At 62.1% G+C, this 18,804-nt stretch overlaps 1 protein-coding gene across 5 annotated transcripts; it reads right to left on the bottom strand.

Annotated features, from left to right (window-relative positions):
• Positions 1-49: 49 nt before the first annotated feature.
• TRAF7 (TNF receptor associated factor 7) lies at positions 50-18,460 on the bottom strand. 5 transcript variants are annotated; one of them, XM_079944870.1, is made up of 21 exons: positions 18,388-18,460; positions 10,947-11,065; positions 10,635-10,692; positions 9,010-9,101; positions 6,167-6,283; positions 5,583-5,675; positions 5,382-5,415; positions 4,513-4,696; positions 4,280-4,414; positions 3,416-3,633; positions 3,260-3,333; positions 2,985-3,033; positions 2,771-2,898; positions 2,492-2,574; positions 1,718-1,757; positions 1,500-1,616; positions 1,292-1,414; positions 1,023-1,142; positions 803-934; positions 603-722; positions 50-432 (listed from the first exon to the last, which is right to left on the bottom strand). In XM_079944870.1, the coding sequence occupies exons 2-21, from the start codon at positions 11,025-11,027 to the stop codon at positions 418-420; spliced, it is 2,013 nt and encodes a 670-aa protein (XP_079800996.1). In that variant the 5' UTR covers positions 11,028-11,065; positions 18,388-18,460; the 3' UTR covers positions 50-417. The 5 variants fall into 5 exon arrangements, with proteins under 5 accessions (XP_079800996.1, XP_079800998.1, XP_079800997.1 ...); XM_079944872.1 differs by having other exon boundaries at positions 4,286-4,414; XM_079944871.1 differs by lacking the exon at positions 18,388-18,460 and adding an exon at positions 13,189-13,399.
• Positions 18,461-18,804: the final 344 nt, after the last annotated feature.

Raw genomic sequence — 18,804 nt, 5'->3', positions numbered from 1 at the left:
CCCCAGTGTCCTCAGGTGGCCTCTTCCTCCCCCTGAGGACCATCCCCATTCAAAGCCACAGTCTGTGCAGCTTTTATTTCAATCAGGAAGTAATCAAATTTATACACAGTCTAAAAACAGTAGAAAAGGTGAGTAAAAAGGCCCACAGTCCATCTGGAGTGGGGATGGAGGGTGGGCCTGGTGAGCGTCGTACCTGGCACCCAGACGGTCTGGGCACTGTCCTGGCAGTGACGATGACAAGGCCAAGCAGAGAGAGGCTCACTGGGCGCAGGGCAGGGAGGGCATTGTCTGCCTGGCTGAGTCTGCCTGCCTGTTCCCATGGGGTAGGCAGAGACCCCAAGACCAGTCATGTGGCTCGCCAGACTTGGACAGGCCTAGGTCAGGCCCAGAGGAAGCCAAGACCTGGCCTGGATTCTGTTAGCAAGTCCACACCTGCAGGGGAAAGGCTCTGTTTCAGGTGCCCCTTTGGCCATCCAGTCCCAGAGCCAGCTGCCGTCCATACCTGCCTTCACTGCCCCCTGCCCAGGGCTGCTAGATCCCAACTCCCCCACCCCCGCTCCCCCCATGCAGCCCCTTTGGATGGCCTGAGCCAAGGCACTGACCTTCACGGTGCTGTCCACGGCTCCCGAGAAGAGCCGGCCCCGGGACACTGCCAGCGCAGTCACACTGCCCTGGTGACGCAGCAGAGTCTGCGTGCAGATCATGTTGTCCATACTCCAGACCTGGGGGCACATGGGACATGAGGACCGCCCAGGCCTGGCACCCGCCCTGAGCCTCCCACTGTCGGTAGGCCAGCTCGCACCCTGAGAGACCGGTCGTAGGATGCGCTGAAGACTTTGGTCTGGTCTGGCGTCGAGATGACCGCCAGGGCATACACAGTGCCAACGTGTCCTGTCAGGGTCCGCACTTGCTCCTTAGACTCAATGTCCCACACCTGAGGGGGTGGCACAGGCAGGTCAGAGACACAGACGGGGAGGACAGGGGCCCAGAGTCAGACCCTGCCCTTTGGCATCCACTCTTACATGGATGAGGTTCTCGTAGGTGCCACAGACAATGTGGTGATTCGTCACGGCAATAGAGTAGACGCTGCCGCCAGATGTCTGCAGGACGTGGATGCAGTCGAGGGTCCGGATGTCCCAGATCTATGGGCAAGTGCGGGCCACTTGGTCCCAGGCCAGGCGCCTCATCCCCTGGGCCTCTCAGCAGCCCACCACCCAGGGTGCATGTGAGGGTCTCCCCACGCTGGCAGCGTGGGGGCAGGGCAGATGGAGCCGGCACAGGGAGGGCGCACCTTGATTGTCTGGTAGGAGCCGCTGTACAGGTAGCTCTGGGCAGCCACCAGGGCCCGCACCCAGTGGTTGAGGCCGGTGAGCTCCTTCTTCAGCTTCAGCTCGGTGCCCACAATGTCCCACACCTGTGGGAGTGGCTGTGAGCGCAGGCCTGGGGGGCAGGCACCGGCACCCTGCCGCCCCGCACACACGTACACCACCTTGCCTGACCTTGATGGCCTTCAGGGAGCCGCTGAAGAGCATGTTGTGTGAGGAGACCAGCGTGCACACCGGGTTGTCGTGGGCCCGGATCGTGTTCACCTTCTGCAGGTTCTGGATGTCCCAAACCTGGCGGGAGGGAGGACGGGAAGCCTTAGGCCCTGGCCGAGCCCAGGCCCCAATGGCACAGTGAGCCTGGGGGTCCCGGCCCGCCCGCCGGCCCCACTCACGATGATGGTGCAGTCGGCTGAGCCGCTGTAGAGCTTGCACCTGGGGAAGCAAAGCCAAGGTGTCAGGGTGCGAGAAGCCAGTACCCTCGCTGACAATGCCCTGGCCAGGCTGGGGGAGCACTGGCCACTGGGAACCAGCAGCCTGGGCCATTGCCAGGATCACTGCTGAGCCCAGCCTTGGTTTTCCTGCCTTAGCGAGGGGACCTTGGAAGTGGAGGCCCAGCCCCGTGCCTGCCTGGCAAGCATCTGACAGCTGAGCTGGGAGGTAATTACCCCTGTTAGTGTTGTTGGCAGTCAAGCTGTTGCTTCCTGTGAGCCAGCATCTCTCTCTCATACACACACACTCACACACTCACGCCCACAAGAAGCCTCATGACACAAGACAGGAGGGAAGGTCTAGAAGGGGCACCCTAGGGGTGAGGGGGTGGCCAGGCAGGCTTCTCTGTGGTGCTGCGCCCCGGGCTCTGGCTGTCGGCCAGCAGTAGCTGAGGCCCTGCCTCCATTCTCTGGTCCCACCTCTGTCCTCTGGCTGCCTGAGGCTCTCCAGGGCCAAGGCTCTGCTCTGTGAATGTACGGCTTCAGAGGTGGAAGGCCCACATGCTGCCACCCATGATTCAGCCCTGCTCAGGGTCGAGGGCGTCTCCCAGGAGGAGCAGACAAGAGCCACTCTAGGACACGTGCAGCCACGGACTCAAGCTTACAGCCCACAGGACCTCCCATCCCTGGCTCCACATGGGCCCCGTGGTCTGTGGACACACGTGTGCCTGCACTCACCCCTGGATGCAGAGTGCCAGCACAATGCCATCATGGCCCTCCAGCGTCTTCTGGCACTTGTAGGTGGTACACGTGTCCCACACCTGCAGAGACCAGGATCAGGGCAGGTCCCAGCAGGGTCAGCCCAGTGGCAGGGGGCACCATGGCAGGAATGACGTGAGCATGGGGGGAGGGGAGAAAGCCCCATCCATGAGCAGGCCTGGAGCCGGCAGAGGCTGGTGTGCAATGCCCACCCCTGCCCCGCCAGGCTGCCAAGCCCCTAGGCAGGACCCTACCCACCTTGATGGTCTTGTCAGAGGAGCCGCTGAAGAGCAGGTCCCCCATTGAGTAGACGCAGAGACACCAGACAGGGCCCTGGTGACCCACAAAAGTTCCTTTGCACTTGAAGATCTGCTGTGGGTCGTAGGCTGCAGAGAGATGGGGGAACTGGTGATGGGGGAACTGGAGGGGGCTTCGGGGATGGCGGCGGGAGCGGCAGTGGGCCCATACTCACATCCTAGGATGCCCATGTTCAGCCGTGCATTGATGTGGGACAGCTCGTCCTGCGAGGCCAAGAGTAGAGCAGAGGGTGGGGTGGGCGGGGCTCCACAGCCCTCCATGGCCCCAGGCCTGAGCTCTGCCAGGGCAGGGCAGATGCAGCAACAGCCCTCCCAGCACAGACACCTAATCATAAGTGGGAACAAGCCTCCTGCTGGGACCCAAGCTGAGAGATGGTCCTGTGTCCCCCACCCCACCCCACCTCCCTGCATCAGGCCCCTGCCCGCTCACATTCAACATGGACGCGTCCCTCCGGAACTCCATGAGGTCCTCGCTGAGCTTGCTCTGGTTTTCATCCAGGACATCTGTGTAGCAGGGACCAGAAGAAGGGTGTCAGGGACCAGGAGGAGGGGCTGCACCCCTGCCACCTCTGGGCCAGGCTCTCACCGAACTTGAGTTCCAGGCTCTTCTCCAGCTGGTCGATCTTCTCTGAGAGCTTGCCCAACATGGAGCGCAGGAAGGCGATCTCCTGGTCCTTCTGGGCCAGTGCCACGTGCATCTCGTGGAAGCGGTCATCCGTCTGCTGAAGGAACTCCTTCAGGCCCTCGAAGCGGCAGGTCTCCAAGTGCGTCTCATACGTGTCCTGGTTTCCAATGAACGTGCACCTGGAGAGACAGGACAGCTGCCCTGCCCACCTGTTCAACTGCCCGCCCAGTTGGGCCCTTCCCTTTGCCTCCCCAACCCCAAGAATCTCTCTCAAATCCCACTTGTGTGCCCACTGCAGCCCCAATGGGCCACCATCCTCTGCATACCTGCATGCCCACCAACCCACCTACCCACCCTGCTTCTACCCAGCAATCCAGTCACTTCACTCCTGCTCAGAGCTCTTCAAGGGCTCCTCCACCACCTCACCAGCTTCTGCCCTAAAGAGCCAGCTGCTGCCTCTTCTCCCACCCCCACCTCCCCTCTGCTGCCGGAAGCCCTCACCCAGGTCTTTGCCTGGCTCGTGCCCACGCATGCATTCATTCTCAGCTCGTGCCTTCCCCAACCACCCGCAGCTCCCTGACCGCTCCGTCCCCCGTGTTCCCATGGTGCGCAGGTCTCCTCAGCACCTGTACCTCAGTTTGTAATTACATAGACGATGGTGTGGTTCCCGCTAAGGTCGTCTCCCCAGAGCCTGGCAGACAAGTGGATCTCAACCAAGGTTTGCTGAAGGAGGGACCGTGAATGCCAGCGCAGGCCCACTCGCCCCCTCAGGTCCGCCCACCCCCACCCCGGGGCAGCCCCGTGCGCCCACCCCCGCCCACTCACCCGTACTTGGAGTGGGGACACTTGATGTGCTCGCACTCCTTGAGATGTGCCTCCAAGTTCATCTTGAGAAGGGGCGGGCAGCTGGGGTTGTTGGGGCACCGCACAGGCCTGTAGTCACAGCTGCCCTCGTGGTCCCTGGAGGAGGTGGGACGTGGGGGGGGGCTGAGTCCCCAGGGGCACTGGTTCTCAGTACCCCTGGGGGGTGGGGACTGGGGATGGAGGGGGGCACTTACTTCCGGGCGCTGAGCTTGATGGTGAAGGGACACCCTCGGGGGTCCACCTCAAAGACAGTGGGCTTCCCGCCCCCCACTGCCCGACAACCGTGCCTGCAGTGGATGAAGAGCTCGCCAATCTGCTCAGCCACTGCGATGTTGTTCACCACCACCGTCAGCTTGGCATTGTCCACGGGACACTTCTCTGGGGGGGAGGGCATGCTGACCCCACAGCCCACCCAGCCACCATCTCCCCTGGCAGCCCTGCCCTGGGCACTGTGGCCAGGCTGCTCTGGGGGAGACCATTCCCTGGTGGGCGGCAGGCCTGGAACATGCTCCCCCAGCTGGGTGGGCTGAGCCTCTGTCAGGGGCCTAATCCACCCATCTACCTTCCCCGCTGGGGCGCCCGTAACAGGAAAGGGTGCACGGCTGGGCCACCAAGAATGACCACTGGGTGAGCAGGTGGTGGCAGAGGCCTCTCAGTTGACCCGAGAGTCTGGGGCAGGGCCAAGAGAGCTGAGGACAGAGCACAGAGAGGGCCAGTCCTGGGCCAGCTGCTAAGGCCTGAGACGGTGAGGCCGGCAGCCTTGACAGCAGGGGCAGCATCCGAGAGGGTGGGCACTGTGCCCAGAAGGCCCACCCACACCCGCCGTGGGGCGGGCTCTGAGCTGCCGTGCTCGGGCTCTGAGCTGCCGTGCTCGTCAAGGTCTTGAGCCTGGCCCGAGCCTGGCCTGAGCAGTCACCCAGGAACCACTGCCGCAGGAGGACTAGGGAGAAGCGGCTGTGCAGCCAGGGTCTCCATCAGTGCTGGACCCAGGCCGGACGTCCCCGGAGGGACCTCCCACCGCTGGGGAATAAAGTTGGCCGAGCCTAGGCTGAGAGGGCCCTACCTGACTTCAAGGCGCATCTTCGACAGAAGGTGTGCTGTGGAGACAATGGGCGGATTGGGGTGTGGCCGCAGAGCTGCCCCCACCCCGTGCCCACTGCAAAGGGCACCTGCTGGGCGGCCAGACCAGGCCTGTGAGCGAGGCCAAGGCTCCCCATGAAAGGGGCCTCACGGTGGTGCACAGGTCGGGGAGGGGCAGCCTCACCCCACACGTGGTGATCACAGGGTCCTTGAACACACTGCAGCAGAGCTGGCAGCAGAGCTTCACCGAGGGCTGCTCGGCAAACACCAGCGGCTCCTAGAACAGGCAGGGCTGGGTGAGGGTGGGGCCTGGGACTGCTGACATGAGTGCGGGCACCCAGGGCCCCAGCCCCTTCCTCTGCGGGCCTGGGCTGCCCTCTTGGGGTGGAAGCACCTCTGCCAGGATGTGTCCTGAGAGGAGGAGTCCGCTGAAGCCTACAGCTGGGCCTGAGCTCCAGCAGACCTGAGCAGGAAGGACCCCTCCAGCCATGCCCTCACCCCATGACACCTACCCTCTCCCTGGGACAGAGACTAGAAAGGGCCCCACGTGGAACCCGCCTTTCATTCCCAAAGCTGATGCCTGGGCAGCCCCTAGGGTGGGGAGTGAGAAGAAGGTGCTTGGGGGACCCAGCCCAGCCCCCCGAGTCCCTGACGTGGACCCGTGCGGATCAGGGGCCCCGATCAGGGCCTGAGGGGAAGGTGCCCCCACCGCCCCAGGACGGGGAGGGTCCCTTGGAGTCTGCACCGAGCCTGCCCGGCCACACCTACCGGCTCCTCCTCCTCCTCGGGCAGCGAGAATGTGGAGCGCAGGGACATGCTGGACTCTGAGTGCAGGGAGCGGACGGAGATGGCCGAGTCAGAGCGGCGTGGGGTGCTGATGGGGGGCTGCGGGCAGACAGGAGGCCGTCAGCTGGCAGGAGGGCCGGGCTCGGACCCCCGTCCCAGTGGGCGCCCACTTAGCCCACAGCCCGGCTGTGCGCGGGGAGCCGGTGTGACGCCCAGGCCCCGCCTGCCTGGCAGTCCCGGCCCTGTGGTTGGGACGCCTGCTTACATCTGCCAACTTTCTTTGTGTAAATGGAGAGACTTCCTGCTATTCAATTCTACGAGGACACGCTCGGCCTGCTTCCTGCTTCCCGTGAGGGAATGTAGGCCGCAGAGGGGACACCTCCACCAGCCAATCCCGGGGCAGGGGTGGCCACGGCCCCCAGACTGCTGGAGGGAAGGGGGTGGAAGGCTGGCCGCGGGAAGCTGCAGGGCTCCAGGTGCCCGCTGGGCTCAGCCACCCGCCTGGCCGTCCTGGCCGGGGACACTAGCCCAGGCCAGTGAGGCTCCCTGAGGGGAGGTGGGGACACCCCCACCAAACCCCAACCAAGCTTCTGAGAGCAGGAGGGGGGGCCACGGGTGCTCGTCTCTGTCTGAGCCACCAGAAACACGGATCTGGGGGAGTGCCAGGGCAAGGGGTACTGTCCCTTCCTCCCCTCTGGGCCTGGAACCCTCCAGAAGAGATACTCCAAGAGCAATCGCTCCCCACGCTCTTCCCCTCCTGCCCCGAAGCTTCATTCATGAGCCATAAACCTCCTGCCTCCACGCCCAGCCCACCTGCCCCCTCTAGGTCCCAGCCACTCTGGGACCTGGCTGCCTCTGTCTGAGCCTCTGTGGGTGTGGGGACTGTTGGAATGATCCCCTCCCCGCCAGCCCGGGGTGTGGGACCCACAGCGGGCAGAGGGAGGCTGGCCGGGCAGTTCCAGGGGCCGGCTTCCCCGAGCGGGTGCAGCAGAGATCAGTGTCCCCAGCATGCCCGCAGACAGGGACCTCCCTCACCAGGGCAGCACCCACCTCCCGTCACAGCATCTCAAGTGGCATTTTTGCATGGAAATGCCACATGAGGAACAAGAGGGGAAATCAGAAGAAGTGAGTCAAGTTATCCCCAGGGCAGCGATGGAAACCAGAGGGTGAGAGTAGGTCCAGACAGGAGCTGGACTAAGCATACGGGGCCTGGCCTGGCTCTGTTCTCCCCTGCCCCCCTGCCCGCCTGCCCCTTGCTGGGCTCCCACTCCTCCTGAGTGAAGAGGCTGTGGCTGCCAGGCCTGGGCTGGGGGCAGGGTAGCTGGCCCTAAGGTACAGAGCCTGGGGGAAGGCCTGGCTCCCCAGGGCAAGCAGAGGGGGCAGCCTGTGGGGGCCGAACATCCAACAGAGATGGTGCCCAGGTGGCCACGGCTCAGGGCCCTCACAGCACACGCCTACCTCCTTAGAGCCACCAAAACCTAAGGATTCCAGAAACCACAGGCACGGGGAATTCACTTCCTTCAAGGCCCAGCTGGGCAGGCGAGCCTTCTGTTCCCAGCCTCACTCCATGGGCAGGTCACAGGTCCCGGAGACCGAGGCAGGCAGAGCCCAAGGGAAGGGGGAGCTCGTGTTTAGGGAGGGCCTAGTGCAGTGCTGGGCACACAAACGTGTTTGTTTGAATAATTAAAAATACTTTTTTTCTCTCTATTAAATAGGAAACAAAGGCCTGGCTGCCCAGCATGAGGAGAAGCCTTCGGTGCTGGGAGGCTAGAAGGGCTGGAGCACTGACCGGGGTCTGTCGGGGGCTCTGAGGGAAAGCAGAAAGCAGGCACAGGAGAGGTGAGTGGCAGTGGGAGGTTGCTCGCATCCCACCCCCACCAGCCAGGCCAGCCTTCGCTTCCCGCAGCAGTCCCAGAGCCGGGCGAGGACCGACAAACAGGGAATGGCCACTGTGACCCTGGCCACACGGCCTGGGTACTGACAGCCAGCTCCAACTCTGACCCAAAGCCCTTCCTCACTGACCCCAGCCTGGGCCTATCCATCTTTCCCCACCTGCTGAACCCCGTCTCCCTCGTCAGGAACCCCAAACTCGGGGCCTCTGCCTCTACCCGGCAACCTACCCATTCATCCTCTGCTCAACAACAGATGAAGCTTTAAAAATGGGGTTTTTTCCCTGGTGGTGCAGTGGTTGAGAATCCGCCTGCCAATGCAGGGGACATGGGTTCGAGCCCTGGTCCAGGAAGATCCCACATGCCGTGGAGCAACTAAGCCTGTGCGCCACAACTACTGAGCCTGTACTCTAGAGCCTGTGAGCCACAACTACTGAAGCCTGTACGCCCTAGAGCCCGTGCTCCGCAACAAGAGAAGCCACCGCAATGAGAAGCCTGCGCACTGCAAAGAAGAGTAGACCCCCCTTGCTGCAACTAAAGCCCATGTGCAGCAACGAAGACCCAATGCAGCCAAAATAAATAAATAAATATTTTTTAAAAGGGGATCTGATCTAGTTACCCTCCCGAATGAACCTTCTGTGGCTCCCACTCCCACAAGATAGAGCCAAACTTGCCTCCTCTCAGCCTGCAGGCGCCACACCCTCTGGCTCAGCCACCTTCACCAGCGCCTCTCTCTGGAAACCCAGCCATGGGTGCTCAGGCCTCAGGGTGTCGCACATGCTGGGCCTCTGACACCAGCTCGCTTCACCCTCAGACCTGAGCTCGCGGCTGAGGCTCCACCTTCAGCTACTCCTGGGCCCTGGGCGCCTGGAGGGAGGGCATGGTGGGAGGCAGGCTCTGGAGGGGTGGGGAGGGGGGAGCGAGGTGCAGACCTACCATGCTGTCCTCCTCGTCCCGTGGGGAGTAGGCGAGGGAGCTGGAGGAAGAGGGCGTCCTGCGGTGCTGTTTGTATGTGCTGGTCCCATCAGCTGCGAAGAAAACAGGGCTGAGATGCCGCGAGCGGGGCCGTGCGGGGAGGCCTGACCACCGTGGCAGGCAGTGGGCTCCTTCGCAGATGGGCCAGGCAGGGGCGGAGGCTGGGCTGGGGGTTGTGGTTGCCTCCCCAGGTCTAACCAGTGCCTGCAGCTCACCTGCAGGGCTCAGCCTGCCCTGGACAGTCCCAGAGCTGAGTCCAGAAGCTCCCAGCCCCAGCCCTGCCACCCACAGGCAGAGAGGTCCGAGGCCCCTCAGCTGGTACGTGGTGGGGCCAGGATGGCAGCCTGGTGGTCTAGGTCCCCTCTCCGCCCACCTCTTCCCCTGGTGCGGCCAGAATCAGGAACCGGCCACAGGCCCTCTTGGCCTCCTACAGGGAAGGCTGCTGAAGGCATGGTCCTCCTCCTCCTGCACGTCACCCCAGCTGCCCAGAGAAGGCACTGGTCAGGGGTCCACGTGGGAATAGGAGCCAGCCTCACAGGCCCTGAAGGCAGCAGCCAGAGGCCTACAGTGGCCAACACTGGTCTCAGGCCCCAGCCAGGGCCAGATGTCACAACAACCAGCCCCAAAGGCCTGGTTCATGATCCAGGCTTCAAATGGCTGCCCTGTGACTGGGCCTCAGTTTCTCTGTCTGTAATGAGAGGGGCTGGGCGAGGCAACTGTTCGTGCCTGGTCACTGGCTCTGACCATCCCTGATACTGAGGGAGTCGCTGGGTTGGCCACGGGCGAGACAGGCCCCCGTTACTCTCTGCCCAGGAGCTTTCGACTGCCACGACAGGGTGCTACATGGTTTCTAAAGCTGGATAAGAAATTAAAGAACAATTACTCGGGTGATGCGATTAAGGGGTATGTATATTTGTTTTTTCCTCAGAAAAGAACATCTAAGAATAAAGGAGGGCTCTTTCACAGCCCCTGAGGGGGTCACCCAGTGGTAAAAAGGAGCCTGTGTGAGCGATGTCCATGGCGGCCTGGTGACCCCACTGAAAAGTGTATCCAGAAGATACCGTGGAAAAGCAATTAAAAAACTAATTAGCAGCTGGTGTTCTCCTACGAAGGGCAGTCCTGAAAAGGCAAAAGAACACACACTGCTCCCCAGAAGCACCGGTCCTGACAGGAGGGGCCCCATGCCCTCATGTCTTCGGGAAGGAGGCTGTGCCCTCGTGGTCTAGTTCCTCACCACCTCCCAGAACACACAGTGCTGAGGGCTCAACCATGGGACCAGACTCGGGAAAGGACCCCGTGAGTACTTCTTATCACCTCCCCATGCCCAGCCTGGTCCCCAGTCCTGACCTTTCAGGGCCTGCTAGAAGCCTGTGTGGGACGAGTCAGGGGTCGCTTGATAAAGGACAGGTGTGCAAAGTGGTGCCGGAGAAGTCGGACGGCCCACCCCAGAGAGGTGGCAGGCGAGGCCCCGGGAGGCAGGTGCAGGAGGATGTGGGGTTGTGGGAGGAGGATGTGGCAGTGGAACAGGAGGGAGCAGGATGGGGGACTCCTGCCCAGCCCAGGTTGGCCTGGGCTCACAGGCTCACCTTTTGTGATGGTGGTGACAGCCGAAAAGGCGGGCCCGAAGGTCGTTTCCATTCTGGTCTGGAGAGAGAACAGAGGAGACTTGGCCTTGACCCCAGCGAGGATGTGGACACACACGTGGACATGAGCTGACATGCTTTCTCACTAACGAGTCCACATGCGTGCATATACTCAGACATGCCAACCACACACACGGCATGGCCCACCCGAGGGACCTCCAGGTAGGGAGAGGACTGCTCTGGTAGCTCTTCTGGGGCCCTGGGTATGTGGGGTGTGCACAGAGGCAGACCATTCCCCGAGGGTGTCCCCCTTACCCCGGTGGCGGCGTCTGGGGTAGGAAGGTTGCTAGGCCCCCCGGAGAAGCGGTTGTAGCGGGCGCTCTTGCCCGAGCTCATGCTCTAGAGAGGCATCTAAGGTCCTCGGGCAGCATCCCCTATGGGTGGAGCACAAATGAAGGGCTTTGGAGATGGTGGCCAAGCCCCTGTCGGTTGGTGGGGCCGCTCCACACAGGCAGGCCCCCTCTGGCCAGTCCACCACAAGGCACGCTTCAGTCTCTCTCCACCACCAATCCCAACAAGGGCAGGTCCATGCGGGCAAAGTCCCTTCCCCTCCCTCCCGTCCCAGGTGTGCACAGGCCAGAGAAAAGGAGGAGACCCTGGGTTCAAGTAGGCAGCTGACACTCAGTTCTACCTTGCTTTAAGGCTTAACCCTTTGGAAAAGCCCACCAGCTCCACCCCAGAGCTGGAGAGCCCCTCACCCCTGCTCTGTCTGCTCCTCTGGGTCCGAGGTCTGAATGTCCCTGGGGCCAAGGCTGGGTATACACAGCAGGACAAAGCCACAGGCCTGTTTCCTGCCAGGGCAGGTGTGGTCAGGCCGAAGCCACCTGGTCTGCAGGATGTCGGGGATGCTGGCTGTGCCCGCAGAGAACCTGTGGGTGACGTACTTGGAGCCCAGCCCCTCACCAGCCTCATCACATGCAGAAAGCGCCTTCGGGTGGGGGAGGAGCGAAGAACTCCGACTCTTGACCTTGTACAGGTCACCCACTCCAGGAACAAAGGGTGCCCCAGTGTGACCCAGTCTCAAGGGCTGGGGTGGCAGGGAGAAGGCACAGTGGGAATCATCCCAGGTCTCTGGTGACTCCCATCCAAGAAGAGAGGGGCTAGATGGGCCCTGAGAGAGCTGGCCAGGCCCAGGTGTACCCACAGAGTAGGAAGAGATTAGAAAGAAAAGGAGACCCAGTCAGCAGCTCACACTAGGACGGGACCCCAGGGAGAGCTGCTCCATTCCCGAGACAGTGCCCACCCTGTGGTGGCCCTATCAGCAGGCACCCCCTGGGAGCGGTCTTCCCCATGTCAGGACCCTCAACAGTCTGTAGCCAGGAGCACAGCCTCCCCCTGCAGCAGTCGGCTGTGTTGAGAGCCACGAGACCGCCGGCTTGAAGCCAAGCTCCCCACGGGGAGGAAGGCCAGACGCTCAGGACTGCTGTCAACAGGCCCACTTGAGCTCTCCACCTCAGGAGACCCCCAGCAGCATCCCCGGGACTGTGGGCTCATTGCCTGGTGCCCGGCCCAGCCATCAGACCAGCATCAGGAACTGCTCTAGGAGGTCAGGCTCATCTTGCTCCTGGGGCCGCGTGGCAGGCAGGGGCCCACTCTGTGGTCTGGAGTCCTGCAGGACTGTGAGGCTCCAGGGGGGAAGGGCTGCTAAGCCCCCCACACTGTGGGAGAAGGCGGGAGATGCTCTCTGCCCCCTACTGTGAGTCCAGCAGAGAGCAACTGTACAGTCCAGCTGGTTCTGGCACCTTCCACACCAGGTCCTCCTGACCTGGACCATGTAGCGATGTCCACCCCCCACCCCCCCACGGCCAAGCAGTGTGACCTGGGGCCCACCCAATGGTCCCCCAACCCGGCCTGCAGGTCTGCAGGGAGGGGGTGGGCTCTCAAGCATACCCGGCCCTCTGCACTGTGCTCCCAAGCTGCCCACCCCTTCAAATGCCACCTGCACGCCACCCCCCCAAACTTTGAGACTCAGGCATTGACAGGGTGGCTCTTGGCCCCTGCAATTGGCACTGCCATGAGGCACCTCCGCCGCAGGGCTCTGAGCCCCTGTGGGTCTGGCTATATAGGGGGTCCTGAGAGCTTGGCCAAAGCCCCCCTGTCCTGCCCACCACTCTCCCTGGTGCGACTCGAGGGGCTTGGCTGCCTGCCCCAGCCCAGGCTCTCTGGTGGCTTGTCCTCTCAGGGGAGAGACGGGGGCTCCTGAGAGTGGGCAGCGCCAGGCCCTCAGGCAGAGGGGTGAAAGGGGCTTGTCCCGAAGCCCACCTCCAGCCCCGCTGCGAGTCTGCATGCTAAGCAGGAAGTCTTGGAGGCCACCCTGCTTGGGGTAAGGACACTCTAGCTGCAGTGAGGCCCAGACAGTGGAGAGTAGGAGCTCCAAGATTCCTCACATCAGCATGAAAAGCTCCATCCTTTGGGGAAACCCAGGGTTGGCTCCAGCCTTAGCACCACGGGGGCGGAAGTGGGGGGTGTCACAGGGAGGCCACTGGCTGACACTGACCTGGATTTTACAATCCATCTGCTCCTTCCAGTGCAAGCTCCCAGGGCCAAGAAGCCAGCTGCTGGCTCCAGCAAGCGGCACCCACGGTCCGGGTGGCCAGGACCACAGCAGGCGCTCCCCCAGGACCTCAGCCAGCCCGCTGCCTGGCCCCCTTCGGTGCCGGGTGCCCAAGTGCCTGTTGCTGCAGCCTGGGAGAGCTGGCGTCTGGCTGTCCTGCACTCTGAAGTGAAGTAAACAGAAAGGCACGCAGGGCCCGCAGGGCAACATGCAAATCAGGCCGGAAAGTCCGCAGACAGCCAATAGCGGTCAGGCCCGGTAGGGGATGTACAAGACCGGCCAGTGAACCAAGCTGAGTGAGGGAAGGAGGGAGGGAACCATTTCCCGGTTCACAGGGTTCAGTGTGCAGCCCCAGCCCTGGACAGGGGGGTGGGGGGAAGACCCTGCTCGCCCCGCCCACCCGGAACCAGAACCAGAGATTGCATCCAGAGCATCTCAGAATTGAGCAAGATGCCCTCAGCCTGCACTCAGGCCGGTCCCTGGGGGCTGCATTTCGCAATAATAGTCTTCCCCAGTATCCTTTGGCTCTGGAGGCCAAAACCCCAGAAACACAACAGCACACGCAGCACTCCCCTGGTTGGGGCTACAGGGAGGCTGGGCCAGCCGTCCTGGGGGTGTGCCCTGGCCCCCCAGAGAAGGAGGCCTCTTCCCCACCCCACAGTCAGCCTGAGGCTCTTAGGCAGGCAGGAAGTTGTCAACTAGAGCAAGAATCCTCAGCCAACCCAGAGCCTGGCCTCTCTCAAACTGGGAAAAGCCGTGTGGGATGGGCCAACTAGGGAGACCTGGGGCTGGGGAGGGCGAGAAAGGGCTTCCCCTCAGTCCTTCCCCACTCCCTGCCAAGTCCCCACACCTGTTCCCAGGTGCCTCAGCAGAGCCCAGGGGAGGGACTCAGGGATTCTATCCCAGAAAGAGAAAAGCCCCCAGGTCCTGATGGAAATGGGGCTGTCCACCTTGGATAAGGCTGATGGGAGAGTGGGACCAACGGATGCTTAGAGTCCGTGCAGGAGCAGCCCGTCCCCTGCCTCGCCTGAGCCAGGGGTCAAGACCCAGGGGTCTTTGTCCACCCACATCCATGTCTAAGGGGCTCCTGGGGTCTGCGGTGCACTCACCACCCAATGAGGAACCAGCGATCTGCCCAGAATGCCCCAGCCCCTGCACTTCTCCACCACAGCCCCTCTTCAGGAAAGCCCCTCACCAGCCCCCTTCTCTGAGCAGCCTGCGCAGGAGGGCAGGCCAGCTCCATCGGGGCCCCTCCTCAGCCTGTCCCCTGGAGGGAGCCCAAAGGGATCTTCTGGGGCCTCACCCTCAGGACTGTGGGACATGACCCCCCTTTCCCTTAGTAAGTACCCAGAGTGGGTGTGGGTTAGGCATGGTCCCGTGGCTGGCAGCCAGTGGAGCGGTGGCCTAGGCTGGCCATGCCAGAGCTGGGGGCAGTGGGGTGGCCAGACGAGGCCGAGCCCCACCTCAAGGCAGCTCCTCTGATAGCCCTAGGCAGCAGATGTGGTGGGGTTCCCTGAACAGCACATGCTGAGCCAGCGAGGGGGTGGACTGCCCTATAAATGTCGTCAGGCCACACGTTTGGCACCGACTGCCCCAGGGAGGAGCGTGGGTGGCTCGGGAATCCTCGGCCCTTCCTGCCACGGAGCCGTGGGTGGCCAGCTGGCTGGACTGTGGCCGGAGCTCCAGGTGCAGCCCCTGGCATCACCTGCAGACTGCACAGCCCCCCAGTAAGCCCTTCCCTGGTCCCCCAGGTCCCCAGGCCCAAGCCCAGGCCAGGTTGCCAAATCCTATAGACACAGGCCCGGTTGCCATAGCAAAGCCACACACACTTCCCCTGGCTGTTTCCTGGAGTCCCCTTCATATGCCTTTTCCATCCCAAACAGGAAGGGTGTGATGTTGGGAACCCCCTCAGCAGGCCCTGATCTGACGTCTGCCCGGCCTCCCTTCCCTCCCAGCACTCAGCCCAGACCTTTGCCCTCACCTTGCCATCCTTCCCTCGGTATTCACAGCCTGGACTCCCCAGAGGTTTCAAAGCTGCCTGCCTAGACACCTGCTGTGACCTCCCCTCCCAAGGGCTCTGCCCCCTTGCACCCTCCACCCAGGCTCCTGGCCTTTCCTGTCCAGGTCCAGCCTCTCCAGCCTCCCCGGGCCCCTGTGCTAGAGGGAGGGAGTCTCTCCTGCTCTGTGGCCTGGCCTTAACCCCCACTTGGCAATGGGAATGCCTTCCCTTCCCCAGTGCCCTTGGGGCCAGCCTCATCTCCCCATCCTTTATCTCCCACATCTCATGGCCATGTATGAGGTGGGAACCTGGCCCAGCCTGGGGGACATGCAGAGGGCTTCCTGGAGGAAGGAGTTGGCCAGATCCAGAGCAGGGAGAGAATGTTCTGGGAAGAGGTGGCATTCATCCCCCTATCTCAGTGTCCGGCTGCAGGGCCACTTTTTCCTGTCCACACCTTCCCTCCACTTCAGTGCCCAGCCTAGCTTCGACTGCAGGGGCGGAACTGGGAAGCATGTCCCTAAATTAGTGGGTCTAAACTCATGGAAACAGGCCCTGGGCCTTCACCCAAGAGCCAAGTGGCCAGCAGTGCCTGGGCCCAGTCTGCACCTCCAGGCTCCCTTGGCCGTTTTCTCATCACTCCCTGCGTGGCTTCTGTCTCCTGGGCTTCCTCCTTCTTGCTCCCCTGTAGAAGTCAGGAAGGGCACGCAGTCCCTGGGCCAGATCTGGGTCTGGAGGTGACCGGGAGCGTGGAGGGCAGAGGTCTGGCCCAGCCCACTCCTCTGTCTAGCCCTCACCATCCAGCCTTCTGGCACATTCCTCCAGTCCTGGTGTCTGCTGGGCTGCTCCTTCCCCGCCGGGTGCCCTCCCTAGGTGCTCTTGGGATTGTTCACCCCTCCAAAAGGCTTCCAGACAGGCCGCCTCCTCCTGCTTAGGGCGGCCAAGGGCCAGGTATGCACAGTGACGTCAGCACCACCCCAATGCCCACCTCCTGCTTCGCCTGCCCCACCTGACTCCACGCTCCTCTGGGGAGCATCCATACCTCTTCTGCCCCACAGCCAGTGCACAGCGAACACTGAAGGCATCTGTTGAGAGGGGTTGGTGGGTCCATCTTCATGGGTCTGAGCCAGAGGTCTGAAGTCCTAGGTGCCCACCCACAAGTGCCAGACTCAGACCTGAGTTCAAATTCTGCTTCTGCCACTTAACAGGTGTGCGACTCTGGGCAAGTTACTTGCCTGCCAGGTCCTCGGATTTCTCACCTATTAAATGGAGTGGATGTACCCAAGTCTGGAAGGAACTGTGCGAGATGCCATGTGAGTTAACAGTGAAGGCTCCACTGACATCAGCTCCTCCTTGAAAACTGAAAATGGAAGCTGAGAGGCCACCCCAGGCACAGACAGCCAGCGAGGGGTCATGACCAAGGCTGACCAAAGCCCTGTTCCTTCTGCTTCCTCTGTTGCCGCAGGCAAGCTGAGGAGCTCCACCTTGCATGTAAGCCAGCCCCTCCCCAAGCCATGCCAGCTAGCGGCCAAATCACCGTGTCGGGGCTGCCGAAGCCTCCCAAGTGGCTCAGGCCCTTCAACTGCATCTTCTTCCATTTCCCAAACTGTTCATTCCTTTGTCCAGCCAACTGGCTAAGGTTCACATCCACTGCAGGCCAGGCCTTACGCTCCTTCCCAGCCTGTCTCTTTCAGCCAGACTGCCCTTTTCCCTGCTCTTCCCCCGAGGGAGGTTCTGGCTTCCTGGAGATAGTACTGCTATAGGATGCAGGCACCTTGAGACACAGGGCCTGAGGTTTCCATGGAGAAACTTGAATCCGCAGAGCAGTGAAAAGTGGGAATTTATGACGGAGAGGGGAAGGGGTGTGGGAAGGGAGAGGCCCAAGAAAAGGAATGAGGAAGAGAGAGGCCACATAGTTGGCAAAGGCCAGGGGGTGGGCAGGTCCCAGGAGAGGGGGCCTGTTGGGGGGGAGGGGTCTGAGGGATGGGAGAAGGGTGTGCTGACAGGCTGGGCAGCATAGAGCTCTAAGCAAGGGACACAGCAAAGTAGGGTGGAACCCCTCCCCACTAGAGCAGGGTGCCATCCAGCAGGACCCCAGACTCATCCGCAGCTGACCACCCTGACCTGGCTCAAGACAACCAGGCCCGGGCAGCCAGACCCAGTGAGAACTAGGAGAGGAGGGCCCCAACCCACTCTCCTCTGCACACAAGCCAGCCTCCTCACTCTCTCCTACTTCCCCACTGAAGCTAGCAGTCCATCCTCCACTCACAACCAGAGGCTCTTTATTAGACTTAGACCTGATGCCCTCTCTCCTGTGCTTGAGTCCTCCAACAGCCTCCCTTGTAAGCACAATACAATCCCCATCCTGCACTCTGGTGTGTCTTCACCAATTCACCTCTCATGACGTTGCCAGTACCCGCGGGTGTCCGCTGAGCTTCCTCACCCTGGGCCTTTGCACATCTTGCTACCTCTGCCCAAAAAGCTCTTCCAGCAACTTTCCAGGACGGGATGCTCACTGTAGGTGCCCCCTCCCCAAGCCATTCAGGAGCCCCTGGTACTCTCTTTCTTAACACCTTGCTTCTTTTTTTCATGGCACCTATCACAAATCCTCATGACTGTGTCTGTGCATTGTCAATCCCGCACCTCTCTCTAGATCACCCGTTCTCAAAGCGGGTATGCTTGGAAATGTCTGGAGACATCTTTGGTTGTCACCTCGGGGGTGGGGGAGGTTACTGGTATCCAGTGGGTGGACACCAGGGATACTGCTCAGCACCCTACAAGGCACAGCAGGGAATGATGGGCACGAAGTATCAAGAGTGGCGAGGTTGTGACAAACCCTGAACGAGAAGAGCCTAGGAGAACTGGGATCATGCTCTCCGCAGTCTCCCCGCGCCTACCACAGTGCTGGGCACCCGGCGGCGATCAGTAAACGCAGGAAGAAGGAATGAATAAAGGAGAGAATGGAGAAAGGGAATGAGTGACGGACCAGCTGACAGACAGACGGACTGACCGGGGAGACCCCGGAGCGTCTCAGCCCCGCCCCCCAGGCCCGACCCATTCCCCAGACACCAACACGCCGGCCCTCCGCCCCACCGCGCGGGCCCAAGGCGCGAGCCCCAGGCCCGGCACGCCGCTAGGACACTCACCCGCCCGTGGCCGCTCGGGAATCGCAGCGCCACCCTCCCGCTTCATCGTGCCCCCTCTATCGCTGGCCGGGAAAGGGACAGGACGTTCGAGCCGGAAGCGCTCAGGCGCTGTGCCCGCCGGGATTTGCAGTTCCCTGGCTCTCGGGGCCCCAGGCGGCCGCCTTACTCGAGGCTCTTCAGAAACTACGACTTCCGGCGGCTCAGATGTTGCGGGGCGGGATTGGTGGCTTCAGAATCACTCTATGTTGCAGATCGGACTCTGATTGGCTATATATATCCGTCGCTCACAGTTAAGTTCAATGGCCTCTGCAAAAGGGTGGAGCTTCGGGTGTCGGGTCAGGGAGACCGCCCCCAAAAGAAATGTCAAGGCTCGATTGGTGGAGACTTGGAGAGTAGAGAAAGGAGCGTATCAGCGGT

This window comes from Stenella coeruleoalba (genome assembly GCF_951394435.1).
Source record: "Stenella coeruleoalba genome assembly, chromosome: 15".
Classification (NCBI taxonomy): domain Eukaryota; kingdom Metazoa; phylum Chordata; class Mammalia; order Artiodactyla; family Delphinidae; genus Stenella; species Stenella coeruleoalba.
Note: the sequence above shows the minus strand (reverse complement) of the source record. Positions and strands in the feature narration are given on the sequence as shown.

Bases quoted from the DNA above. Each gene is read 5' to 3' on its own strand.
- TRAF7 (XM_079944870.1), bottom strand. From the start codon at position 11,027: ATGAGCTCGGGCAAGAGCGCCCGCTACAACCGCTTCTCCGGGGGGCCT. The intron at 5,416-5,582 runs GTGAGGCTGCCC...TTGTCTCCACAG, and splicing joins CTGTGATCACCACGTGTGGG to CACACCTTCTGTCGAAGATG. The intron at 1,415-1,499 runs GTCAGGCAAGGT...CCACTCCCACAG, and splicing joins GCTCCCTGAAGGCCATCAAG to GTGTGGGACATTGTGGGCAC.